This window comes from Falco cherrug, chromosome 18 (assembly GCF_023634085.1).
Source record: "Falco cherrug isolate bFalChe1 chromosome 18, bFalChe1.pri, whole genome shotgun sequence".
Lineage (NCBI taxonomy): Eukaryota > Metazoa > Chordata > Aves > Falconiformes > Falconidae > Falco > Falco cherrug.
In genome coordinates, this window is record NC_073714.1 from 4,697,399 (window position 1) to 4,724,405 (window position 27,007).

Genomic DNA, 27,007 nt, shown 5'->3' on the forward strand with positions numbered 1-27,007 from the left:
AAAGGAGTTTCTTGGGAATGATCCTGTATTATTTATTGCGCAGATTTGCTTTTTGTGCAAAGGAGAAGGGGGAAGGTTCCCAAAATGTAGCACAGCAAGAGAGAGTGCAGTCCGGTATTGCTTCAAACATCTCATTCCAGAAACGCCTGTCAGTTGATGGTACTTCCCAACAGACTTTCCTTTATTCCAGGTTAAGATTTCTCAGGATTTGTATCGGTGTTCAAAGAGAAGAGTTCAGCTGCTGGTGGGGCACAGAGTGCTTTTCAGACTGATGTGCAGAGACTCTATTCAGTGTGAATTGAAAAAGGGTTGTCAAGTCTTTGTAGCACAGCGGTAGCTGGAGAAAAAGACAGATGTGCGGGATGTTCTTATGTGGAGCAGAATTAGGCCACGGTACCGAGATCAGAGTTTGCTTTTGCTTTGCGAAGCAGTTGGCGCTTTTGCAAGCAAATGTGCTATAGAAAGGGAAAATGGGAACTGTGTGGAAATGAGTCACGCCGAGCTGTCCCGCAGCGTGGATCCGGGCTGTTGACCAGTTTGGCTTTTGTGTTTGAGGTGGGAAATAAAAGTTGAGGTCCAGAACGTAAGAGTTGCCTGTAAAAAGCTTAGTGCGTGGGTAAAATAAAAGGCAGCATCTTCTAGGTACAACTTTTCCTAAGCAGTTTGCTGCAGGGGCCCTGGATTGGAAGAGCCACAGGTTTAGTGGCAACGAAGTGGCCAGGCGGGGTGGTACCCAGGAGCGCATCCTGTTCTACCTCAGACGTGGTGCTTTGCACCCCCAAACTTGGGGTTCTTCATGGGTCTGGGAAGGTACCAGGCTGCTGGAGAGGGCAGGCAGGGCTATTTCAGACCTGGAGGAAGGAAATTCGGCAGCTGGGGACTGTGTCACAGAGTTCTCTATTTAAACTAAGGATGATCTAGTTAGGACTTCCTACAGGTTAATTGTTACAGCAATCACAATAGCTAATTTGCAGGCAATATTAGCCTTACAAAGCTGACAGAAAACTAGCACGTGGCCACGTGTGTTTAGAAAATGGACATGTGCAGGGTGAATGTGCTGCTTGACCTCTGCCCCGCAGGTTTGTTGGGAAATAGATTCTGCTGCACCTCCACATCGGATCCCACCACAGTTCTCTCTACGGACACATGGACATTTATCTGGGTCTGATTCGGACCTTGCTTCCTTGTCCATAGTTCTGTTCGACAGTCACGAGTGGTTTAACTGAGAACGGGATGGGGACTCTTAGTGTCTTACCAGAGGTGGAAATGGTGTGATGATGGTGGATGAAAACCTCTTCCTCAAAACATGATGTCACGAGAAGAGGAAGTGTCTGGTTCTGGTCCAGCAAGGGAAGATGTTCCTATGGCAGATACACAGAGGGAAAGGACAGGTTCACTAAGCAGCTGCCCCCTGCCTTTTGCCTCAGAAGCTGTTTAAAAATAATAAAAAAAAAAATTTAAAAAGTGATTCTGTAGAATCATAACTCTTTGCATTTGGTTTATTTTGTCGGGGAAAAACCTGAACTTTCTAATCCTGAAAACATAAAGCCCCCTCAGAACCATCACGAATTTCCACTGTCGTAACTCGGGTCCCGCAGTTGTGTTCCTCTTCATCTCCAACGCCCGCCTGAGACAACCACGGGCAGTGAAATGAAGCTGAGAAGCCAAAATCTGGTCTTGGCAACAGTGATGCAAATCCAGAATTGTTCCAGCATCCTGGCTAGTGGAAAAAGCCTGGCGGGCAGGGTCTATCTCCACTGACCTGAGAGGGACAGAACCGGCTTACGGCACTTGATCTTTTGTCCTCTTGCTTCTGATCAAACACTTGCCCCTTGGATGTGTTGTTACGGTTGTGTTTTGCCTTGACTTGAAATCCAAGGCTGCAAACAGAGGTTTTCTCAATCCCTCAAGGTTTACAGACCCACTTATACGGGAGTCTTTGATGTCCCGTGTGCTTTTTTTTCATGGGCTTCAAGTGTGGAGTGTGCCTTAAAGAAAGAATAAATCTTGGAACCACTTAAATATCTCTTTTGAACTTGGCTCCCTCCTCCGCTATCGTGGTGACCTCCTGAGATACAAGCATAGCTTGGATGTGCGATAAACCTGTGCTGTAAAGAAATGGAGCCTTTTTTGATCTGATTTTAATATGTAGTCATTCCAGCTGTGGAAGAGGGTTATTAATTATTGTCGGGACATACAGACCCCTATTCTTTACATTTGTGTCCAGCTGGCATTAAATTATTAATCTCATTTTGGATCCAGTCCGCAAAAAAGACAAGTGAAATATCTGTATGACATCAGTAAGGGAATAACAGAACATTGCAGTCTGAAAATGTAATCGGTGGAGCACGGATATGTCTTAATTCTTCTGAGCCTGGTCCAGCTTCTGATTTCTCTGCACTGAGTCTAATAAACTGGATCTAAACTGACAGAAAACAACCCACGATGTCGTTTAGCCTGGCTTTTCTTCGGGTAGTTTGGCAGGCGCGTGTGAGCAAACGGTCCTTGTGCAGTTGTGTTAGCGTGATAAGTGCGGTTCTGTGCAGAGTTACTCTTCACATGAGTCTCTTTATTTCAGTATTTTCTTAGGGGGGAAGGAAGAAACAGCAATAAAATAATCCGGGAATAAATCCCCACAAATACGCAAAACTAAAATCTGATAGCTGGATCCAGATTGTTGAGAAAATCCTTTGGTTTGACTTCTCCTCACCTTCAGGTCTATCAGCTTAGGTACGTCAGGTCGAAGTGGTGACCTTTAAAGCGATCTTGTCGCTATCCTTTCTCGCCCTAGATCAAAACCATGACCTGGAGTGTGGCTTAGAGGAGGAACGGGGTGTGAAATCAGAACGTAGGAGCTGTGAAGCTCTTTCAGGTTACGTGATTTGGGATTTTTGAGCTCAGAAGAAATGCTGAGGTCTCTTTTCTAGCCTAAATTGATGTGGAGCCGGTAGCTGTCGTTCAATACTTTGAGCAGAAGTCTTGTTGCTGGGAGGCTTGACTTCTGAAGAGCTTCATTACTGGGCCAGGCAGCTCAATTTCTTGACACGGAGGAGGGTCGTGGTATCTTCACGGGTAGCAGAAGGGACTGTGGTATTTTGCTAGCTGAGAGTTTGGACTCTCTGGATGAAATAAGGTCTGTGATTGTGGGATCATCTTCTCTGAAGCCTCTTGGGTTAGTTAAGGGCCTGACCTGCCGTTCACGTATATTGATTTGATTCCACGGACTTTCATAGCGTTACTCCCAGTTTACACCAGTGCCAGGAGAATACTGCTGCAGCCATAAACTAACAACAACTCCAGACTTCTAAGTAGGGAGCTGTGCAATTAGCAGGGCTGAATTTAATTAAAACCTCTCAATAAAATGGCTTGTGACAGAACGTACAACTCAATAAATTCACCAGATTTCATCACATGCAGTTGCTGTGGAGATTAAGTAGTATTAAACAGGCAGATGTGTTTATAGTGATCAAGCTGCTATATAAAGTTTTGGGTCGGGGAGATCTGCCTGCTAACAGTCAAGCTTCAACGTTAAGGATTTTCACCTTATAAACTCCTTTTAAACAATAGGCACATTTAATGCTAGTAGGAGCAGGAAATAATGTGTAAAACTGCAGTTTATAATAGCAACTGGAAGCCTGCATACATGGTTTTATTACATACACTATTTTTGTAACATCTGACCCTAATTCACGTTTATATTGTCCGTATCAAATAGTTCTGCTCTTTGCTGGGAGCGATGTTCATTAGCTGGAGACTGAGAAGTTTTCATGCGTGCTTTAGATGACATATAATTAAATGAGCTGAAAAAAACCCCTTTTACAGGGGAAAGCTGGAACCAAGAGCTATTAATAGAAACTCCAGGAAGGGGTTGTGAGCAAGCCAAAGGCCTGCTCAGATGAGGCAGGATGCAAAAAAGAAAAAAAAAAAAATCGACACACCACAATACCAGGAAGCTATAAAACCCATTAATCCCCACCCATGAGGATGTCCATCCAAAAAATAAAGTTTTGTTTTCAGGGCAAGGCTAATACCTCCATTCAGCTGTCCCACCGAAGCAGTATTTCTCTTGAGCTTAGCGAGGGGTCAAAAATATAAAGGCATGGCTCTTAAACTGCATTTTTTTGAGAGCCTTAAAGTGCCAGAGAAAGATGATACGGGCTTTTTGATGGCTCAATCTCAAAGCATCCTGCAGGCTGTTGGTTAAATTCCCCGGTCTTCTGTGTGTGATCCCCCATGCCCACACAGAAGAGCTACCTCCGTTCTCCAGCTGGGTCCTTGGTCAGAGCTGCAGATACCCATCCCCCTGCTTCGGGAAAGCTCTGAAGGACCAGAAAGCCACCGCGTATCCAGGCTTGGCAAAGGAAGCCAGGCTGCGCTGCAGCGTTTTAGAAAGCCCCTGTTCGGAGCTGAGATCGGCACCATTGCAAGCATGCTGCGCAGCTGGCGGGTTGGCGTGGTGTTAGAGAAAGGGAGACGACACAGCAGCTGCACGAAGAGCAACGGTACGGTTAAATCCAGCCTTTCATGTGCGCACTGACCAGCGGTGCGTTGAAACGCTAGTTTCATCTTCAGTTCATCTTTACAAACTGATGCTGTCACTTCTCCTACCCGACTTAGGATTTTTTTTTTTTTTTTTCCATGCTGATGTTAAAACAGTACCACTTTGTTTTCCCCGTGCTTGGAAAGTTCCCTTTAAATCAAATCCTCTTGTAAGTTTTCGCCTTCCCCTTTCGTTTAGCACCCGATTATTTTCACACCGATTATTTTCCCCTTTCAATTACCTACCCGATGCCCCGGTGGCTGTTCCCTCTCCCCTGCAGCATCCAACCCTTCCGGCTCGTGGGATGCAGAACGTTTCAGCTTGGCTGGGTGCCAGCCCTGGTATATTAAAGCCACACAGATAAGCTAACAGTGGTTGGGTGGTGTTGTCTCACTTCAGCTTATTGTCTGCCTTTAATCTTGAGCCGATTAATCTGTCCAAGGAGGAGCCGAAGGATCATGAGCGAGACGGGCAGGAAAACAGCGCTGGGTGATGGGTGGGTGGGAGCTGAAATACTGGGAAGTAAGAGCAGATGCGCCTTGTCAGCACAGTGTGGACCTGGACGTAATGACGGGAGAGCAAAGCCAGGCGCATCGGCGAGGTAATTAAGAGTCTTAGTGATTGTGGCTGGAGGAGCCGTGGCACGTGGGTACGCAGGTGCTCACGTCCCACCGCCTTCCAAAGGGAGGCGAGTGCTCGGTTTGTCTGGGAAAAAGATAAACAGACTATCCAGCGATTTTGGAATCTTGTCAGTAGTTTACCAAGGGGAAAAATCAGATGATCCGTAAAATACAAAATCCTTTTTTAATTTAGTTTTATTTTATTATTATCCTTTTTTAAAAGCAGTTACTTTGCTGATGTAAACAGGCTGGCTTGCTTCTAAGCCACAGGCTGTTGTATTTTGGATTCTGCATCTCAGAAGGTTAAAGGATAAATCTACAGAATGTTTTTCTGTTCGTAGCTGAGAAACCACTGTAATCCTAACCTTGGCTTCGCCATGTAACTTGCTGAGAGTGTATGTTAAATAAAGAGAAATGGTAGAGTTAGGCTTGAAATTCACTCTGATTCAGGGAGCTGCTACGAGGACCGCAAGCTATTTAGTTCCTCCTTTGAAGGTTTCAGACTGATGAAGTGATATTGAAACGATCTTTTCCTTTTCTCTCTTTTTTTTTCTTTCTTTTTTTTCCCCCCCTCTTCATTTTGTTTCTGTTTTTGGAGCAAGCTTTGAGCTTCAGTTGAGCTGGCAACTTCCTTTTCAGACCTCAGCAGCCGACATCGTTTCTGCAGCAATAACAACAGGAAGAAAACATCTGGGCTTTGACGGACGGGAGAGATCAAGGCTGTAGTGGTCTAGAGAATAAAGGGGTGACAACAGTCCGCGCTGCAACAGTTTGTCTTGAGCGTGTCCTGCAGGCGTGAGGCCATTCCAGTGGCTGCAGGAACAAAACGTTCCTGGTTTCCGAGAGGAAGGAATGAAAGATGGGGCAGTAAGCTGTTAGGTTCCCCCGAGAGAAGGGGTTCAGTGAGGTCAGGACATCACACTGCTTTTCTCATGGGAAACCTCCGGGGAAATCTCCGTGGTGGGGTTTGCTGCATGCTCCGGTGCGTCAGAAGACCTTGTGTCCGTGGTCCTGTGGCGGATCGTACCCAAGGGTCATCTTGGGAACCTGGGGTTGTGGGAATGCAGCGGACGGAGCTTTCATCAGCTCCTTTGCACTGCTCTGAAGCACAGGGACCCTAAAGAAAAAGAAAAACTTTGTTTTAGGCTGCACTCTTGGGCTGTGCTGAGGACTTGAAGGAGAGCTTCCTTGGAGCTGCACGTGGGCGACTCCTCCCCATACTAAGGGGAAGAAGTAGTTGTAACGCTCAACTCCTGTAACAGCAGGCAAGGAATCAGGCTTGACGCTTCTCCTTTGAAGGATCTAGGCTCGTTCTTACGTATTTGGGCTCCCAGAAAGCCCAGCCCTAGCATGTAGGGATGATCTTGCAATGTTGCTGACCCCTTCCGTTGTAACAAGGGATGGTGAAGTTGGGGGGACGTTTGCATTTGTGTCTGAATTACCTCTGGACTAGCACCGAGGGTTACATCCACCTTGCTCGTGTCTCATGTGCAGCATCTTCTGCTCGCCTGTGGCAACACGCTGCCTTCCTGCTGCAGGGTGCTGTGCACCAGGTGTAGCCTCCAGCCCCCTGTCCGGCAGCGTCCCTGTCATTGTCATTGTCCCATGGTATGTTCTATCCCACTGCTCCTTCCCTGAGTCTCTTTGGACTAGTTAAATCACAGGCTTTTGAAGGCTGGTGACTTACCTTGTGCATTCAGGCTCCCGTCTTGCACGTGAATATAACAGAGTGGTTATAGTTGCCTGGTAGAAGGCTGCTAGGGAAACAAACTGTGCTCTGTTTTGGTGGGGATGATGGGTGGTTTGGCTGTTGGTGAGCTCAGGGGAGCTGCTGCGAGATGCGTTGGCAGTGCAGCTTCCATATGAGAGATTCTGAATCCCCAGAGCTGACTTTCATGCACATATGCACCACTGCCTCCATCCCTTATCCTTATTGCAACCAGCTGTGGTCTGACTTTGTCCGAGATCTGACAGAGCTCCCTTACCCGCTCTCCCACTCCCTCTGCAAACTCCCATTAGTCATACTTGGGCAGTGCATGAAATAAGATGGTGATAAAGCTCTGATCCTAGACACCAGAGTCATTCCTAGGGGCTCCGTGCTGGGCTGTGAAGACTCCACTGTGTTAACCCCTTGGTGCCTCCAGGCAGAGTTTCCTGTTGTCTGTAAGCCACGTATCATCTTGGGGTTGGTACAGCTCTTGGGGCACCTTCCGTCTTCAGTAGAGATGGACCTATTGCTGTGACGTGTTGGAGATTAAATGGGCTTTTTTTGGCTTTTTAATGAGTCAGTGGGCTGAGGAAGACAGCTCTGGCGTTAAGGCACCGGCCATTTTTCTCTGTCCTCCATGGGTAACGCAGAGAGAATGTTACTTTGCTCCTTGTTGTCCGTAAAGATTAACTTTGGCAGAGTGACAGGGGGCTACGTAGTGGCCAAGAAACAATTCAGTCTGGAAGTTAGTGGAAGGTTTCTGACCACTGGGGAGGAGGAGATCATGGAACAGAGATTGGATGATTTTTTTATTTTTTTTTTTAAAACCAGGACAGTTTATTTTCTGGTTAAATTTGGGTTGGTTTTCCTGAGACTGGTGAAAAGCACATCCTTGATCTGTTGCGCAGTCACTAGGCAAATTTCAGAGCTTTCACTCATAGCAGAGATGTCTCTGATGGGCAGGACGCTGCTGTCTGGGCAGACGAAGACCACCAGCCACTCGTGAACCCCTAAAGCCACTGCTGATCAAAGCTGCAGCTGTACCAGGAAAGAACTGTGTGTCACATCCTTCGATTTGCAGGCTAGCGCGATGCTTCGAGGGGCAATCACAAACCTTTTGGAAAAGCACAGATATTTTTTGCTAGCGGTCATGCAGTCCCCTTTGCAAAAGGGGGAGAGGGCGGGCAGAACTTTGCGGGAAGGATGGTTGTTTTGGGTGATGCTCTCGGCTTCCTACGGTGTTCGTGCATCTGGGATGTTGGAGGTGTCATTGACCAACTTGGGTGGCTGATGCTCGTGGGTTGTTCAGGAGAGCTGTACCGCTTTTGCAGCAGGTTGAGAGCTCCCGGTGTAAATCCAGTTCTTCAGGCAGTGCAAAACCAGTAAATCTGGGCTGACGTGCCTGTGTGGGGGCGAAGCAAAGCTTTGTACTTCACCGAGAGCGAGTAGGGCTCAAGGACTTTGTCTCTTACCCCAGTTGTGATTTAGAGCCGACTGCTGGGCTGATGGCAGCCCAGATACTCACCACTCAAGTTAAAAATAAACTGCTTGTATTCCTCTGCTGATTAATTGAAGCAACTTGTTATTTTTTTGTGTGATTTGATGTAAAATGAAGCCAGGGTGTTCTCCTCCTCCCCAGTGGCGTCTGCCCAGTTTCTGACCCCAGAAGTCCCTCAGGCTTTTCCTACCCTCTCGGCAGCAGTTCAGTTTCTGGGATGCTGGCTGGCTTCTTCTATTTCACTGTGTCAAGTGAAGATCTTGGAGATCCCATGTGTTCTAATAAAAATCTGAATGCTGTTCGGATTACTGGGAGGAACACTGAACCTTCAGATCCAAATCTCTGGTTATCCTTTGAGGCCGTTGTGCATCTGTAGCACTGGTGCAGTATGCTGTAGCTGCCTACGAGCCCGGTTGCTGGCAGACCTAACGTGGTTAAGCTGGACGGGGGATCAACCTCAGCAGATGCCAGAGGCAGGCTGGACCATCTTGCTGTCTGGAGGTGTCTCTCCAGCCACAACAGGCTGTTCAGCTTTTTCCAGTCCTCACTTGTACGTTGTCTCTGGAAGATGCTCTTGGTTGGGATGTTACAGCACAAAGCAGCTCTGATCCATGCACGGAGTCTTTGGTTGCCGCTGTGTAGGTACCCGAGCTAATACATCTTTGCACACCTTTTTTGAGCGTGTCCAGAGGCACAGACAAAGAGCTTGAACGTGAGGTGCTGAGCGCTGAAAGCTGCTGAGTGATGCTCGCCGGGATCTTGTCTGTGTCATTGTTTATTTGTCAGCAAACAGGGGAGCGGCGTTTGTAGAGCTCTCTGCAGCGGTTCGTGTTCGCTGCCCTCGGAGTGTCATTTGCTCCATTCACAAACTATTTTGGCGAACAGGCTGCACTCATTGAACTGTTTCCTTCAGCCTCTGCTGCGTGATCAGCTTTTTGGCTGCGTTTTCAGATGTGGGGCTTTAGAAACCAGGTGAACTGGTTAAATCAAACTCAAATATTTTAAGAGGAAGGGGGTGGCTTGTGTTTGCAGTGGCCTCTACAAAGCACATGCTCCATCTCGGACATCCAGGGAGGTTACCGCACCAGGCACTTACCGATGCTTTGCTTGTCTTTCCCAGTTGATCACGTGGTTCCTGAGCCAGGGACCAGTTTGCTGACTGCATTCGACCAGTGGCGAGAATGGGCAGACAGCAAATCCTGCTGCGACTACTCTCTGCATGTGGATATCACCGAGTGGCATAAAGGTGTCCAGGAGGAGATGGAAACTCTGGTTAAAGATCATGGTAAGTTCAGGGAAGCTTTTCCCCTCCTTATTTTTTTAGGACTGGCTCCACTGTTTTTTTAGGACCTGGCTCTTGTGAAATATTTCGGTCTCACCTCCCAGCGAAGCTGGTTTTGGTCCTGACATTACCGTGGCCCATTCTGGCTTCTTGCGAAGGTTTGTACGGTCACTGTTGTGGGGGGCTAAGGGGGCTGGCAGGCGCTGGTGTCGCTGCAGTGGGTTAGGTGGGCAAGCGCTGATTCTGCACCGTGAACCTCTTGCGGCTGCCATGCAGAGGAGCACCTGTGTTCAGTGGAGAGCCTTCGATTTCCATTAGTGCAGGTAGGTGATAGCCTCAGCCGTTAAACCGTTTTAAACAAGGGAAGAATCGGGCCCAGAAGGAACAATCCAGCACTGGTTGCTAAAAGTGGAGAAGGGCTGAATAAAATGACCTCATAGGTTTTTCCCCTTATTAATTTCCTTGACGTTTCATCCTTAGGCTAGAGTAATTTTCCATCCTGTTTGTAGTTTAAACAAACCTTTTACATCCTAATGAGTGCTTTCCCACACGTGCTGGGCAAGAGCTTTTACTGGTTCAGAAGGGAGGAGAGGGAAAGCCAGCTTAGGAGCCCCCCCCGTCTCGGTCAGTGTGAACGCGGTGGAGGGGGGCATGCTTACCGACACCGATTTCCCATTGCTCTGGCGGTGAGTCTGCTTTTGTGAGTGATGCTTTTTGCTTATATTTTTGTACTCAGCCTCCTGCGGGGCTGAATCCACAGAAGTATTCTTTATTTCAATTTTAAGTGGAAGCCTAGGGGTTTAGCTGTCCCCACAGCTGGAGCGCAGGCTCCTCTCTTCTCATCAGTCCCGTTAATAAATGCCACATGGCTGAGGAGATCCTGGCTTTACGCTGGGATCTGTTGCAACCGCGTGTGTCTGTGCGTGCGCACGTGTGTGTACGCCTTTCACAACAGATTAAAGTAATTTATTTGTCTGCCCATCATTACTGCTTGCTGGGGGGCTGGTTGAGGGGGGTGTCTTCTCACTACGAGGTGCGGTGTGTCTCGTAGTTTTATCTGTGCGTGCAATTTGTACGTCAAAGATTAATTCTTTTGCTGTCTTTCTGCCAGGTGTGAACTCCTTCTTGGTTTACATGGCTTTCAAAGATCGCTTTCAGCTGACTGATTCTCAGGTAGGAAGAGTTAACGTTCACGTGGTTGTCACTGCAAGCTGTGCTTCAGTCACCTGCAAAGGTTTGAATTCAGTACACTGGGATCTGACATTTTCTTCTGGTTTCCATCTTCAGATGTGTAACAGTACCTAAGATTTGCAACTGTACGCAGAGCCCTGGTTTGAAGACTTTATTTTTTTAAATAGCCAACACCAAACCCTGAAAGGCTTGGCTGGGGAATGCAGTGGCAAAGCCCTCATTTTGAGATATCTAAGGTTTTATTCTGGCTCCTTTGGTGTGGCAGCAGTGGCCGTTGTATAAATTGCTGCTTTATGCCTAGGCGCAGGGCGGGATGGTGAGATCTCTGGCGTAACTGTCTGATCTGAAGCTGATCCTGGTCCAGAAGTTGGTTTCTGGCTTTAACGTTACAGTCCCTGGGACCTTAAAAAGGAATTCCCCTCCTGTGTGCTGCTCTGGTGGATAAGTTTGGGTACATTTAGTAGTTGAGATGGGCAGTTTATATTTCTAAACGTGGTGGGAGGAGAGGAATGCCTGGGACTCATTTGGAACGGTGTAGGAGGCAGTGGCATATGCCAGTTATCTCTAATGACTCTGGTAAGCATTTTAATGAGTGACCGTTGACGAAGCTGGTGTCAGTTGTGGGTTACTCGACCTCAGCCCAAACTCAGACTGGTTGCTGGAGTGGGAAATCACACTGCTCGTATCCCAGGCAGCGAGAGGGGTGGGTGCAGGTTCCCTGGGAAAATCAGTGTAAGGGGGTTTTTTTTCATGCCAGGCACCAGTAAATGAAGGCATGAAACAGGTACAGCTGTGTGAGCTCTTTAAAATCCATCCAGGTGCAGGCCTGTGCCATTGCTGTTTCTTCCTCCAGTGTGGAAAATACACCAGACCTGGCTTTTGAGTAGTGCTTTTTGCCGTATCAGTAGTATCCGACTGTGCAGACTGGGAAATTCTGTTACAGGCAGGAAAACGGATCGTAGTTACCCAGCAAACCACATCTTGTATTTCCTCATGCTCCTCTTGGTCTTTTCCATTCTGCAAAATTCTGTATGCTGAAGGAATCTGGAGTAGTGTACATTTTATAATCAGTGCATACCTGAGCGTACACTCAGCGTATATCAAAATATTTTCTGTCTTCCAGATATACGAGGTCCTGAGTGTAATCCGGGATGTTGGTGCGACAGCTCAAGTGCATGCTGAGAATGGTGACATCATTGCTGAGGTATGTTAATATTTATTCTGTGGATTATTAACTTCAAAATGATGGGAGGAATTCGAACTCTTTATTCCTTCTTTGCAAACAGCAAATCACCCAGGCTTTTAAAAGCACGGTGTAGCTGTATCAAGGATGCTAGCAGAGCTGTACATCAAATCTTACCGCCTCCGTTGCCACTGATAAAGCAGATTTTTGTGGCAGCTTTCGGTTCGTGGTGGATATCGGCCATCTCTGCCTTTTTCCCCATAAGTGAAAGTCTCTGTCTGGGTGGGACTGTTGCCGTGTACAATAAAATGTTCTGCAATACCAAAGACCAGGGGAGTGGGAAGGGAGATGGCTTCATACAGTACCTGGGATGCTGATGTTTGGGATCTGTTCATCCCTTGAACAGCTACAAAGAGGAAACGTTAATGTATTTGGATTTAATCTGATCTCTGGCTCATTCTATACATTGTCTCAAGCATGTAAACTTGGCGTTGCAGAGGGTTTCTGTGTTGTGTGACTGGGGCAGAGCCCACCTGGGTCTTTGAGCCCAGTTGCCTGTAGTTGCAGGATGGTTTTTCCATGAGATACCGTTTTGCCATATCTTAGAGATTATTTTATAGACGCAAATGAGTAGTGAAAGCTGCGGGGCTATGAACCCAGTGTGAAGCATATCAAAATAAAAGGTTTCCCTGACCTCCTGTGAACAAATCAGCAAGGGTTTTGTGAGCTCTGGTTATTCTCAGCGAGGGAGGTTGGACAGGAGTCGGGTTGTAAGGCCCTTAAGTAAAGCCCCGTGTGATTATTAGCTAGTGCAGACGCTTGGCATCTCACTTGCACCTCTTTCAAACAGCTGTGTTTGCCGCAAGAAGAAATGCGTGTTGCTCTAAATCTTTTTCCTGCTCTTTTTTTTTTTCCTCTCTGCCTTAGGAGCAGCAAAGGATCCTGGAGTTGGGGATCACAGGCCCTGAAGGGCATGTGTTGAGCAGACCTGAAGAGGTGAGGACTTCACTGCCTTTGCATTTATTCCCCCAAGTTATAACATTTCTGTGTTGCCAGCAAGTACTTCATAGTGGGATGAATGCGGCTGGAAACTATTTCATCCTGGCTGTAAACATTACTGCTGCGTGGGGTAAGGGAAGAGGCTAAGATACTTCTAGGGACGAACTAGTAACTAGTCCCTTCTAGAGACTAACTGCTGCGGGCACTTACGAGGAACTGAGGAGCCCCCTCAGTACTTCTGTACTGGAGAAGGAGACATCTCCAGGGAGTAATTCAGCCGAAAATTGGATTGACCCTCTGGAAGAGCTCATCTGTTAATTATTGGGTATAGTCTATAAAGGCTCTGCTCACACATGAGGTATTTAAAGTGAGGTGAGATGTGTTTGAACCACAGAGCCCACGGTAAACGCTGAAGACACAGAGAGGTGTTGGTACCTAGCCCATCTTCACTTCAAGCCCTTTGATAGCCCAGACTGGAATCCTACATCAGGAGATGCAGAAAATGTTGAACCTGAAGCAGAGGTAGAGGACAGGTCTACCTGAATCACCAATTCCTTGGTTCAGCCACTGCACAGGAACACTCCTAAGACGGAGTCCCTGAAGAAATACGTGTTGTGATTGATGATGTTGGTCTTTGCAGAGCTAGACCCTGAAGTTCTTGTAGTTTCCCATCGCTTTCAGTCGAGTTTTGCGTCAGGACTTCAGAATTTGGGTGTATGTAGGCAGGATTCTGCCACTGACTACCCTAGATCCCATCTCTTGGGCTTCTCCCTTGTCAAGATTTCCCCTGAATCGGCAGGGAATGTTAATACATGCGCAAATCCTGACATTCTTGGGCACTCGCATAGCTTGCATTACCTTGATATTTGATTGTTTGGTGAACGTTTGACTGCTGGGGCATTTTCCCAGCAAGGGACTAAGTTGCTTGCTGAAGGCAGGGTTTGTACTGGAGATGGGACCTAATTCCCACATCTTACCCAGCACTTCAACACAGATAACCTCCGTACGTCCCCACTGGTTCCTCGGGCACCCCAGTCCCTCTCACTTCGGTCTTGAAAATAAATCTCAAGAGTGAGAAAGAGCTTTAAACCTGTATTTTTCAGGCTGGTTCCCGTTGCATTCTTGGTTTCCAGTCTTTCAGTATCTCGAAGCCGGACACCTCGCCGCGGCATCCTGGGTTCGTGAAGTCTGTCTGTTGTGTACAAGCAGTTCTTTTTGTTCCTCCAAGATAGTGGGGCTTTGCTGACTGCCAGATGTGGCAGCTGGAGGCTGGGTGTGTGAGATCATCCACACGTGCCCCTCATGCTCCCTCTCTATTTCCTCCCCTTGGTTCAGACAAGCAGCATCCAGAGACGTTTCAGTAGGAATATAAATCATTCAGTTGCTTCATGCAGAAAGGGGGGGGGAAAAAAAAAACAACCCAACAAATGGTCGACTTGGGCAGTATGTGAATCCTCACAGAATTAGTGTTTGGCTCTGGGAGCTGGAATTTTGTGCTTCCTGAAAGTTGTGAGCAAACACATGCACTGAGCTTTCCACCCACCCACCCCTGCACATATATATATATATTTTTAAACATATTTTTTGGCTTGCATCAGGAGAGTGGGAACAGATGCTGACATGACACTTGGGGCTCATCTGTGGAGCACCCCTAAACTTCTGTTGACTTCAAAGGCAGGTTGCTCCTTACCTTAAAGGATCCAGCCATCAAACTAGCCAAGTCTTGCCTGGCTACTTCAGAGCTTGTCCGTAGCGGAGCGGGAGCGTTTAAGTGTGAACGGCGTGGTTCCCTGGCTCGGTGGGTTTGTCACAGCTGTGCAGACGTGTGGTGTTCCTCGGTGCAGCAGGGAAGGCTGCCTGAGCACTCGTGGCTGCCACGAGAGGATCAGTAAAGCCTCTCCCCGGCGTCACCGGGCAGCCCCCGTGCAGCTGAACCCAGCTGTGCTGTCTGCCCAGAGTGGGAGCCTTTGGTCCAAAATTCTCCTCCTTGAAAGTCCTAGGAAACAGAGCAGGAAAACGATGTCGTCTGGTTCCCTCCCCTCCTTTTCTCCAGCGTGGGGGTAACTTTGTCTTTTTAAAAACACAGAACTCCCGTGAAGCTGGCTGATGATAAAGGCCACATTCCGAGGGTGGCAGCGGATCTGTGATTCCTGTTGTCTTCAGTAGGAGTGGATGTTTCTTGGCATCCCTCTGGGATGCTGCTAACACGAGGACGGGCTCTTCACGCTGCTCCTTGTGGAGTCTAAAGCCTGTCCTAAGGACTTGATGGTGGTTGTCATCTTACCGAAGAGCTGCTTAATTCAGATCCCCTGAATTAAGTTTGTCTACAGCAAACGAGCCTGAGTTGTTGAACAAGTCTAAAATATTTCTTAAATCAAAACTCCCACTCGATTCAGTGAGGCTGACGTCAGAGCGAAGCACTCAGGGTCTGGCCGCGTGCGTTTGTGTCTTGGAGCGTACGCATCTTCTCAATTCCCAGGTGGAGCAGAAGGCATGAATTAAGGCTGAAGTTTCGCAGCTGACTCATGAGTTTAGCTCACCTCAGTAACCTGGGCTGGGCCAAGGTGATGGTTATTCCAGCACATGATTCCAGCCAGCCAAGGGAGCCTTAATTAAGATACCGCCATCCCAAGTCAGCATCACCCATTGCTTTCTGGAAAACTCTTCCCCTCATAGCTCAGATCGTTCTGTAACGACTTCTCAAAGCGATCCATCGTTTCTTGTTTTTATTTTAGCCACAAAAACGCTGCGAGCACAAGCAGTCCAAGTGCTCCAGGAAATGTCTTTCTTTTTTTTTCCTAAGAGAACTGCTGTGCTAGGGCTTCTAATGCATACTGGTAATTGCAAACATTCCCCTTTGGACTAGTCGTTGGGTTATTGTTATGTGCCTATCGCCGTAGCATCTGGGCACAAGGCATGAATTCAGCAGCCTTGTTCTCTTCTGCGCAGAAAACCCTCTCCTCCTGCTTAGCAGTTGCTCAGATGCCTTTTGGCCAGAAGTCTGGAGCTGCGTGTTGTTCTATCCCTGCTTTGCAAGTGGGGAAACTGAGGCACAGCGTGTAAATGTGACTTGCGAGTGCTGGCAGCGCACAGGCCTGCTTTAAATGGGCAGTTTGCAAACTGATGCCATTGCTTGGAAGCGTTTGCCTGTCTGAGTTCTCTCCTTGCCTGGAGGGACAAGTATGCTTTTCTTGGCTATTCCCTTCAGCCTCCGTCTTCCCTGCAAGTGCTGCTGGTGTGGCGTACTCCAGTCAAGTCTCCTGGAATAAACACCCTTCCCCGCAGCCTTTTCCATTTGCCTGGGGCAGCTGGGCCAGAAAATCTCCCCTTGTGCACACCACCCTGCCTGGGGAGGGTTAGTCACCAGCCCTGGCTGGGGACAGGCTAGGGCTTTAACCCTTTTGGCACTAGAGACCAACCTGCTGTGGCTGGGGGGGCCGGTTTGCTTTGAAAAACTGCTCAGTGTTGTCTTTTTTGAGCAGCCCAGCCGCCGTCCCGGGCGCTTGGACCCCAGCTGGGAGAAGACACGGTTTCCTAAGGTGATGGGTCCCGAATCCCAGGTGGTACTGGCGGTGGAGCACCGTGCTGGGAGCCAGCAGTCAGTGCCTTCTCATGCTGGGGCTGATGAGGACTTACGGCAGCTGGCCTCTGATAAGTCACTGTAGGGCAGGTTTGGGGTCCCACGAGAGGTGCGGGTAGCCTCTTGCGTTTGGGAATCGGGTGGCTGATTGCTCTGGCTTTCAGTTTTCCTCCGTTGTTCGCTTGGAACGTGTCCGTGGTGTTGCGGGCTCAGTTCTCTGCGGTAGCAGGCACTCTGAGCATTACCCTGCCGTTAAACCTGCCGCCAGGGCTGCTGCGATTAGGCTGTGTGATCTGTACGAGTCTGCAGCGGGGTCATGTTCGTTCTGAGGCGACCCTCCGTCATGTTGAGGATCTCTCTCTACACATGCAAGAAAAAGCAGTTCATTTATGGGGTGGTTCACACGCCGTCAGATCCCGAGCCAGATATTGTAGTGGAGGGTACAATTTAGGAAGCTTGTTTGCAAACGTGGCTTACCAGAGTATGTGGTACAGCATCTCTCTTCCGCGTGGGCTGGGACGTGAATAGTTTTGTTGAGTCAACGTTTAGTTGCTTATTTTTGTCTAGGTTAAAGAAAAGGGGCTTAATCATTCTGACCTTGAGCACCTGGAGCGTTATTTTACTACTTGGTCTGCTTGCAGAGGAGCTTTGAAGCAACCTGGCAGAAAAGGTCGTAATGAGAGGGGGCCTACAGCTTGATGTCGTTTTAATTATTGGATTTGCACCGCGGTTTTCTGGCTCAGAGCTGGGAGAGGTGGGAAGTCTCTCGTGGTGGCCCTGCACCCCGCTGAGCAGGGAAGGCGTTCGCCCTCTGAAGGGGAAGGGGGTGTCACTGACCCGCTGCTGACTTTGTTTCTCAGGTGGAGGCAGAGGCTGTGAACCGGGCAATAACCATCGCCAACCAAACCAACTGCCCCCTTTATATCACCAAGGTGATGAGCAAGAGTGCTGCTGATGTCATTGCTCAAGCCAGGAAAAAGGGTAAGTTATTTCCCTTGGATGGAAGCGCCCTATTAGCTCATGCTGTTCAACTCCTTGCCAACATAAGCTTCATCCCTACAGGAAAAGTTTCTTTTTCCAGTGTTATCGTCCAGGCTGTTTTTTAAAAGGTCCCAAGCAGCTGCTTCTGCCTCATCTCCCACGGATGAATATTCAGTGGTCATACCAGTGCCACAGGCTGTTTGCTCTGTTCAGCCTAGAGCCCCTCTCTTCACGCTCATCCCCCTACACTGAGCCACGTACCTTCATGTTACTGCAGAGTAATTCCGTGCTGTCTCCATTCAATGAATCCCCTTGGAGCTTGCAAACCGTGTCCTGCTTCCAGGTGCTGTGGTCTTTCCTTGGTGCTTTCTGCTGAGCTGCTTCCTGGGGACAGAAGTGATTCCAAGAGTCCTGGTGTGGATGTTTTGACTCGTGGGCCCTGTTGGATTTGGTTGGAGTAGCCACAGAGGTTACCGATTCCAGCCATCCCCTGTGCTCCTTGCTTGTGAAATAGATACTCCTCACGTGCTGTAACTCACAGCCTGGCATCCGAGTAGGAGGTGGGATCGGTAGGCTGGGTTAGGCTGGGAATTGCCATTGCCTCTGATAACTCTGCCTGAGGATGCTGCAAGAAGCAAGACTGAGACCTGCCATGGGTGCTGCTGCCTTGGATCATCTCTTCTCTGTAACCGAGCTCTGTGAGGGAGCTGCACCGCTCTGGGTGATGCAGTAGCTTTTCCCGAGGCTTGACCCTGCTGTCTTGCCCCCGGGGAGCAAGGGTTACAAAGCACAGTGAACGTTCCTGCTTTATTCTGTGACTAAATCTCTCATTTCTATTTAAAGTGGCTCTGGGTGGGTGAGTAAGCAGGAGGGATGATTTTCCCCCTTCTATCATCAGAAGGGTTGGATTTAATTTCGTGCAGTCTAAATAAGCCTGTATAGATACACAAATGACATCACTTTCCATCTGGGTGTTTGGTGCAAGAAGAGCTAATTTCCAACTGCAGAGAACAGATTTGTGTTTGTGTATTGGCTCAGAAGTATTTTGGTCCCCTGATTCCTGTTAAATGAGTTCAGGGTTGAGGAGGAGGACTGATTTCCAAGGCATCTCTTTCTGTTTGTGGCGTGGAAGCAGCTCAAGCTGTTGGGGCTAAGCCTTCCTCTCCTAGCCCCATTACTGGAGATCGTGCTGCAACGAGAAGATGTGTTGACACGGCAAAGTGGCCGCGTGTTGCGTTACCCAAGAAAACAACTTGATGTTACTGTGCAACTCGGTCCCGTGAGCCAGGGAAGCATCCCTTCCTTTTTTCTAGGTAAAGTAGTGGAGACCTGATGCACCCCTGGAATGGAGCATCAACAAAAACACCTTCTTGCCATGTTTGCCGTCCCCTGAGTCTGCTAACTGGCACTTGGAGAGGGGTGCTGAGATGAGAGAAGATGTCACAGAAGCCATAAAACACACCCTGACCTGGGTGGATGTTACCCTGCCTGTGAAAGGTGCTGGGATTGTCCCAGATGAATGATCCGCAGAATTCACTGTGCTTAGCCTCCCGCGTGCACTAGCACACGCAGTTTTCTTTCAGATTGTGTTTTCTCCTTATAAGGAGAATTTGGGGTATACATGGCACGCCATTCTCTGTTCCTTTATTTAAATAATTCAATTTAAATGCTGTGCAGTCACCCAACTGGGTAACCCAGGAGGGCCACACACGCTAGCGTTGCCCTCCCAAGCAACGGAGGAAACATAACTGAAGACTGTCCAAGGCGAAAACAAAACAGAATTGATTTGCTAAATGGAAAAGAACGAATGTTATTTAAAGCCAGATGTTCCCGGTGGCATTTGTACGGAGGAGATTCCCTGCAGACTCTGTCGTTGGCAGATCTGGGAGCTCGGAACGCTGCTCCCTGCAGAACAATCCTCCCAACGTATCGGCCCACAACGAGCCTCCCGTTAATAGCCAGCGTGTGTGTTGCCTTGTTCTGATTTCGTAACCCTGGTTGTGGCAACTGATGTCGGACGGCCTCTTCCTCCGCTGGTGGATCCCCCCGACAAAGGCTGTTCCTGCACCTCCTCTTCCAGTGTGGTCCTGGAAGCAGCATGAAGCCGGTTAATGCGTCGTTCTGCCTCGGCTGATGCACTTTTTCCCAGCTAGCTTACAGCCTGTAGCCCTAACAGCTCAGACAACACGGTGGAACAAAGATCATGAGTTTTCTTTACCCTGTAAGACCCTGCTGACCGGTTCTGGCGTTGCCTTTGCCCATCTTTCCTGACTGCAGTATTTAGGGTGAGTCTTTTAACTACCCCTGCCTTCTGCAGGCAGATACGGATCCACGGAGTGTCTGGCTCAGAAGCCAGATGGGTGGGCGCTTAACAGAGATTTCGGGAAGGTTGTGTTTGGTGAGCAGATCCGCGGGGCTACCAGCTCGCGCTGCTTTTGAAGTTGCAGCATCTTGCATCTGCTTGGCGTGCAGATGTTGCTGGTGCATTCCAGCTTGTGAAGCATCGTGGCCTTAAGGATCCGCTGTTCCTTCATGTGGTTCCAAAAATGTTAATGAAGAGGAAGGATGCGCTGGTGATTAGCGCACTGGACGGAGAGTCGGAGGATCCACTTTAATTTCCTAGTACTGCCACGGATTTACCACGTACCCTTGAGGGAGTGGCTCAGTTTCCCCGTGCTGCATTTTGGAACTAGAAACACTGATACTTCGGTGATGGGCTTTCTCTGTGGGCTGGAATCTTTCCTGACTAGTTTTCTCTCACCTGACCTGTGCGCAGAGCCTGCTCCAAGAAACCCAGCCCCATTAGGTTTTTGATACATACACATTTATAAACACATTGCAGGCGCTGCTTTTTTCATTCTTTTTCTTCCCCAGCCTACATCAGACTGGATCTCCTCATGGTCTTACAGTTCCCCTCAGCATCTTCCATAAGGTTCTTGGCCCAGGATACAACACAATGAATCTTTACAGTAACCCTTCCAAGGACAATTAATCGGCGCCAACCTCAGCAATTGGGTGAAGGCACCGTGGGCTTTTGGCTGCTCTAAGCTCTTATTAGGAACAATATCTTTATTATTAACTCAGGTATTTAGTCGTTTGGATGCGTAGTCTGAGAGATTGATTTTTGGAAAGCGCTCAGTGTTTTCTTTAGAGGTCTCAAGATACACGTGTGAAACTAAGAGTTTGCTTGTGAAACTAAGAGTTTGCTTGTGAAAACGCGTCCCTAGTAACATAACACGGTTTCCGAGGGGCATTGAACGGGCCGAGGGTTTAACAGTGTCTGATCATGCGGTTACACAGGCCAGTGAATTCAGTCCAAGGTTGTGTCTCTGTGATCACATACTTAAGAGGTACCAGGGGACCCTGCGGCGTGCGATGCCGGCACACCTTACCCAACTTGTCCTTTTTCAGAAGGGTGCTGTATGCCTGGAAGCCAGGCTGGAGGTGCACCTTGCTTGGTGCTCACGGTGGATTTGCCTGTATCCCTGTCCTGTAGGCACTGTGGTGTATGGGGAGCCCATCACGGCCAGCTTGGGTACCGATGGATCTCATTACTGGAGCAAAAACTGGGCTAAGGCAGCAGCTTTTGTTACTTCCCCACCACTGAGTCCTGACCCAACCACTCCTGATTTTCTCAACTCGCTACTGTCCTGGTGAGTAGAGCTCTTTGGGTTCATACGTGTGCTTCATCACGAGACAAGCGCGTGATAAAACTAATAGCTGTTGTTACCAGCAAGCCAGAGGCTCTTTTAACTTCAGGAGTAAACTTGTGAGAATAAAATGTCTTAAATACCTACCGTTGTCTTTTCCAGTGGAGACCTCCAAGTTACTGGCAGTGCCCACTGCACCTTCAACACTGCTCAGAAAGCTGTGGGGAAGGACAACTTTACCCTCATCCCTGAAGGAACCAACGGGACCGAAGAGAGGATGTCCATCATCTGGGATAAGGCTGTGGTACGTCACGTGTGTCATAGGCTTCGGCTGCGCCTCGGCGTCAGAGCTGAACGAGCTGCAGCAGCGTGTTATTGTCTCCCCCAGATAGTTGCTGTGCTCCCTCTGCTTGGGGTTTTGCCCCTGAGGGGGTGGCAGGGAGCCTGCCGTGCTGTCAGCTCTGTGCTTTCCAGAGCAGCCCACCCCCCCCCGCCATGGCCGCTGCAGTGACTGCTTGTGCCTTTTCCCCAGGTGACTGGCAAGATGGATGAGAACCAGTTTGTCGCTGTGACCAGCACAAACGCGGCTAAAATCTTCAACCTGTACCCGCGGAAGGGCCGTATTGCGGTGGGCTCGGATGCTGATCTGGTGATCTGGGATCCTGACAGCGTCAAGACAATCTCCGCCAAGACTCATAACATAGTAAGGGTGTCTTCTACCGCGTGAGCTCTGCTGCTCGTTTCCTTGTCTCTTCCTTAAATGCCAGGCTCTGCTGCCAAGAACCAGAGCTTATGACAACTCAGGGCTTTGTTTTCTCGATGCCTCGAGCCCTCTCTGGTCTTACACCCAGTACGGCTCAGTTGTGTAAGTAGAGGGGAAGATGATTTGAGTCCAAAGCTGAGATCACATGAATACCCAGAGATTCCCCTCGGAGCAAAGAGATTGTCTGCCCTTTCTGAGTGCTGGATGCTTGGATCTCGGCACACAGAGAGCTCTGTCAATGTTACGTCGTATCAAAAGGCCTCTTAGTACGTGTCTTTGATGAACTTCCAGCTTGTTAGCAGTAGGAATATGAACTGCCCCTTTTCTAGTTGGGGTCAGTGAAGCTTGTCAGCTGGTGGACACCTTTGCTGGAGATCTGATCCAGATTAACGAGTCTGAGTGGATTGACACTACATACTGAGCCGGTACGTGTCTGTGGATTGGTACTTCGCTGTGGTTTTACGGGTGATCACCCAGAGTTAGCTGGCACAGGGAGGCACGAGGCAACACCCAGACTAACCAGACCTTCCCCGTGTTTCCTCTGCAGCTCTGTGGTGGCACTGTTAGAAGCGCCGTTTGCTTGAGCCAGCAGCTGTGTCCCGTATCTTATAGCTGGCTTCTGCAGGGAGAAAGCTGTCCACCCTGTGGGAGACTGCAGGATGGTCCCAGTGCAAAGGGCTGGTTTCTCCCCGTGACATTCGAGCGCTGTCTCGGAGAAAGCAACCACTGTTTGCATTTGTTGACGACTTGTTTCACTGCTGGCGATGAACCTATGGAATGTTTCCCTGGAAAAAAACTCCTTGTTCTTTTTTCCGTGAATGCTTTCATTCACTCTGGAGCTGAAGGAGCAAAATTTTCTTCCACACTTGGATCCCTGGGCACATTCACAAAGAATTTTTTTTTTATTATTTTTTAAAGGTTTGGTTCACTTCTCTGTGACTTCACTCTGTGTCAGAATTGGTCACAGATGGCCTGGGCTCATCCTGCCTCTGCTTAGACTTCCAACGAGGCATCCAGACTCGGAAGTCTGGTCACTTCAGTCAGGTTAGAGGTGCTTCCAGGCTCATCACACCTCCGGTCTGAAGGGGAACAGCTTAGAGGAGGGAGCCCAGGGATGTACCATTGTTCGGTGCCAAATTTAATGGTCTGAACCTGGGTTTGTGCTTAGGAGTGGCTGAGAGCGCTGGAAGTAGCTTGCTGGATGGAGTATTTGAAAGTCATTGCCATTTAATGGCCGTTGGCTTTAGGAAATGAATTAGACTCTTCAAATTTCCTAACACAAAATTCAAGAGACTTCTGTCTTCCACAGATATGCTCCGGTACCGTCAGGATTGACTCCATGAGTCTGCCACAGATCTGGGCTAGGCTTGAAGGAGAACCAGGTCCTTTTTGGAGTGACCATTCAGGAAGACTTCCTATGCCAAGGGCTGCAGATCCCTCTGAGACCCTTGCACCGTGTGAGGGACCTCACATGGCGCTCGGCTCTTGCCAAGGGCTGCATCCTTAAGCCGTGCCACGGCTGTGGGGGCTGAAGGGCTCTCGTTTTCACGTGGTTTGTTTAGAGCTTGAAGGCACATCCAAGAAATCACAGCTTTTCTTTGTCCACGTCCAGCTCTAGCCTCTTCCTCTTCCTTGCATCGCCTATTATACCTGGCATTACACCCGTTGTAATTCTGTGCGTCTCGCTGCACGTGTGCCTCGTGTTAGAGGAGACGTTGACACGGGTGAGGCTTTTCGAGTCAAGGCATCCTGGTTTGGTCAAGTATGGAACAAAAGCCCCTTTGAAAGCCAGGGAGAGCAGTTGCTGCGACGCAGGGAGACGTGGTGATTATGTGGCATCGGATGATTGTTACTTTTTGAAATGCTGGAGCAACATGCGGATATTTTCCAAGAATTCACACCGCTCTTGCCGCTGTCTGGCAGGGAAACGTTAGGAGCTCGAGGGGGAGATGGTGTTGTTCTTGGAACCAGCCTAACTCATAAGCTTGTAACCAAGCCTCCTCCTTTGCCACCGCAGGTTTTTTTCGGACTGGACCCGGTTCAGTGTCAGTTTAACCACCATTCTCGCTAATTGCAGACCAGCAGTCAAGCCTACCCCTACTTACAACACACTTCAAGAGCAAACCTCATGATTAACTCAGTAAAAAAGACCTGTGTTCATCTCGGAGATGGTCACTAGAGTAACAGTCCCCAAATAACATGGCTGTAGCGCATCTCATTCCAGGATGCTTCAGGGGTGGGACGTTTACCAGGGATTCCTTTAAAAACCAGGGATTCCTTTAAAAACTTCTCTTTTTTTTCCATGGTGTAATGTTTCCAATCCTGTTAATTGAGGAGGAGAAATCCCATTAGAGTAAAATAAGATTGTCCCGGTCCTGACCATCCAACCAAAACACTGTTTGAAATACAGCTTTTCAAAATGATAGTTATTTTTAGTATGGAACTTGGATAAAACTGGATTTGGCTCCTAAATCCCCCACAGTTCAGCACAGGTAGGTGCCTAAATGCACTGGAAGAGGTGGGCTTGGAGATCCTCTCGTTTGAAGCTTTATTTCCTCTTCATGAATCTTGCTGCAATGGAAATTCTGCGTGATTAAATCCTTCATAAATTTAAACTGATAATAAAGACCAGCCTTTGTGTTAAACCACAGCATATAAAACTCAGGTGAAAGCAGTTGAATTAGCTTCCATCTGTCCTTAAACTTTTGGCAATTAGCATGACTGGTGGTTGCTAATTAAAGCACAGCGGGCTGTGCTGGGATGAATATGTTTGCCTCATGTTATTTTTGTGTTTATTCTAGTCTCTGGAGTACAATATCTTCGAAGGGATGGAGTGCCGTGGGTCTCCCCTGGTGGTTATCAGCCAGGGGAAGATCGTGCTGGAGGATGGGAATCTCCACGTCACCGAGGGATCTGGACGGTATATCCCCAGGAAACCGTTCCCCGACTTCGTGTACAAGCGCATCAAAGCAAGGAGCAGGGTGAGTAGAAATGGTTGGATGCACATTTGTTCTCTCACTGAAACTCCTGAGTTAAAGTGGGTGGAAAACAGATGCTGTCCCCTGGCTCGCAGGCGCACACTTCTGCAACAGAAAATATTCCCTGGATAAGAGCCATATTTATCTCATTCCCCTTTCATTTTTGCTATTCACTTGAGTCATGACAGGAATATGCTTTGGCTTGAGCTGGGATGTTCTGCAAATTCCGTTCTTCTGCTCTTTAATTCTTCTCTGTCTTGGGACACCTAGACAGAGCCGTGTGGCCAGGAGCCGTCCAGTTTGGACGTGAGTCAATCTGCAGATGCCCCAGCAGGCTTCTCCTGCCGTAGGAGAGCGAGTTATTGATGCACACGAGAGAAGTTATTGATAGCATTCATCTATCAAGTCTTTCAACAAGAATTTAGCATTCTAATTTATTGTTACAGATACATTATGCTGCTTTCCCTTCCGTCAGATATGATCAGATGCTCTTGTCTGGTGACTAGTGAGTCACAGGCACAGCCTACTGACTGTTTTAAAAGTGAGAATTTTCTATTTTTAAGAGGCTAAAATTGTTGAAAAAGTGTTTTTTTAAAATACGCCCATTCAAAACAGAAACTGCCTTTGGATATGCCTTTAGTTGGTAAAAACTGACAGAGAGGGGGACGCTGGGCTCTGATGCAGCTTAGTTGCTGAGAGTTGAGGTTTATTTCTAGATGAAGTCAGAAAAAATGTTTTGCTGTTTGAAGTGTTGCCCTCTCCTGGACAAACCCAGAGCTCTGTTAGGTCTGCTGAGCGTTGGTAAATCTTCACGTTCCTTGCAAATGATCTTTCCTTTATTGTCCTTTTGAAGAAATTGCCAGTTAGCAAAATGACAACCTCAGAGGATGGAGCACCGCAGAGGACAGATCCGTGGTTTGTGTTGTGTTCTGGTCTCCCACAGAAATATGTGCCTGACCTATAAATCCAATTGGGCAGCATCTCAGCTGGAATAATTGCATTTAGCCCAACCTAAAGCTCCCAAGCTGGCAGCACGAAACTAGCCCGGCTACTCTTTCTGCAGACCTGCCTCCGCGTCAGGCAGTTTCGCTTTTTGGGGATGAGCAATAAGTTGCGTTTGAGGGTTGTCTGGAGCCTTTAATACAACAGGGGGTGGGTTGAGGTCCTTCAGGGGTGGACCTGGCGGTGCAGGGGACGGGCTGGCTGCCTTCTGTCGCCTGCTCACGCCAGCCACGGCGGTCCGGAGCCCGTGTCGTTTTAGCCATGCTGCTTCAGAGACCACCCGAGGGTCCGCGGGGAGGAGGTGATGCGCGCTTTCAAATCCTCTTACCAAAGACAAACCTTGAACTGCGTGCCTTTGGCTTAGCCACATCTGGCCAGCTGTTCAGTTCTGGTCCGAAGGCCTGTTTTGACCCTGAAGGATGCTTGCTTCTGTCTCTCGCAGCTGGCGGAGCTGCGGGGCGTGCCTCGGGGGCTCTACGACGGACCCGTCTGCGAAGTGTCGGTGACACCCAAGACCGTCACACCAGCGTCTTCAGCTAAGACATCTCCTGCCAAACAGCAGGCCCCTCCCGTGAGGAACCTGCACCAGTCTGGATTCAGCTTGTCCGGTACGTCGCTTTCTGGGGCTGGATGATTTAGCGCTGGGAAATGACAGCTTGTTTGTACTCCCGTACCCTGGAGTTAATTCTGCTGTAATTGGGAGGCAACCAGAGCGCCTGGGGGGTGGTTCCAGCTTGGAGGTTCTCCCTTTAGGAAGCAAGGAGGGCAGCACAGGAGCTGTCATGAAATCCTGCTTATTTTCCTGCCTTGGCACGAGTGCGGAGTGCCCTGCTGGGTTCTCAGCCGGGTGGCTGAAGAGGGCAGATGGCACCGACTCCAGCGGCGGGTGGCCAGCTGTGGCCAGCTGTGGATCTGCTGTGTGGCAGATTTGATTTCGCAGCGTGCTCCCTTCAGTGCAATAAGGGAAAAGGATAAGAAGGGATCAAAAAGCCTCGCCAAGGGAAGAACTTTCGGCTGACTGTTGTCTGTGCA

The 27,007-nt window shown here is 48.8% G+C and overlaps 1 protein-coding gene across 2 annotated transcripts in view; it reads left to right on the plus strand.

The window, feature by feature from the left end:
- DPYSL2 (dihydropyrimidinase like 2) overlaps positions 1-27,007 on the plus strand; it is a 55,652-nt gene that overhangs the window by 25,499 nt on the left and 3,146 nt on the right. For both annotated transcript variants that reach the window (XM_055696157.1, XM_055696158.1), the window contains 10 exons: positions 9,487-9,651; positions 10,760-10,821; positions 11,963-12,043; positions 12,950-13,018; positions 17,462-17,582; positions 21,079-21,235; positions 21,395-21,536; positions 21,765-21,935; positions 24,797-24,976; positions 26,418-26,583. In XM_055696157.1, the coding sequence (XP_055552132.1) occupies positions 9,487-9,651; positions 10,760-10,821; positions 11,963-12,043; positions 12,950-13,018; positions 17,462-17,582; positions 21,079-21,235; positions 21,395-21,536; positions 21,765-21,935; positions 24,797-24,976; positions 26,418-26,583 (1,314 nt within the window). The remainder of the gene's footprint in view (positions 1-9,486; positions 9,652-10,759; positions 10,822-11,962; positions 12,044-12,949; positions 13,019-17,461; positions 17,583-21,078; positions 21,236-21,394; positions 21,537-21,764; positions 21,936-24,796; positions 24,977-26,417; positions 26,584-27,007) is intronic.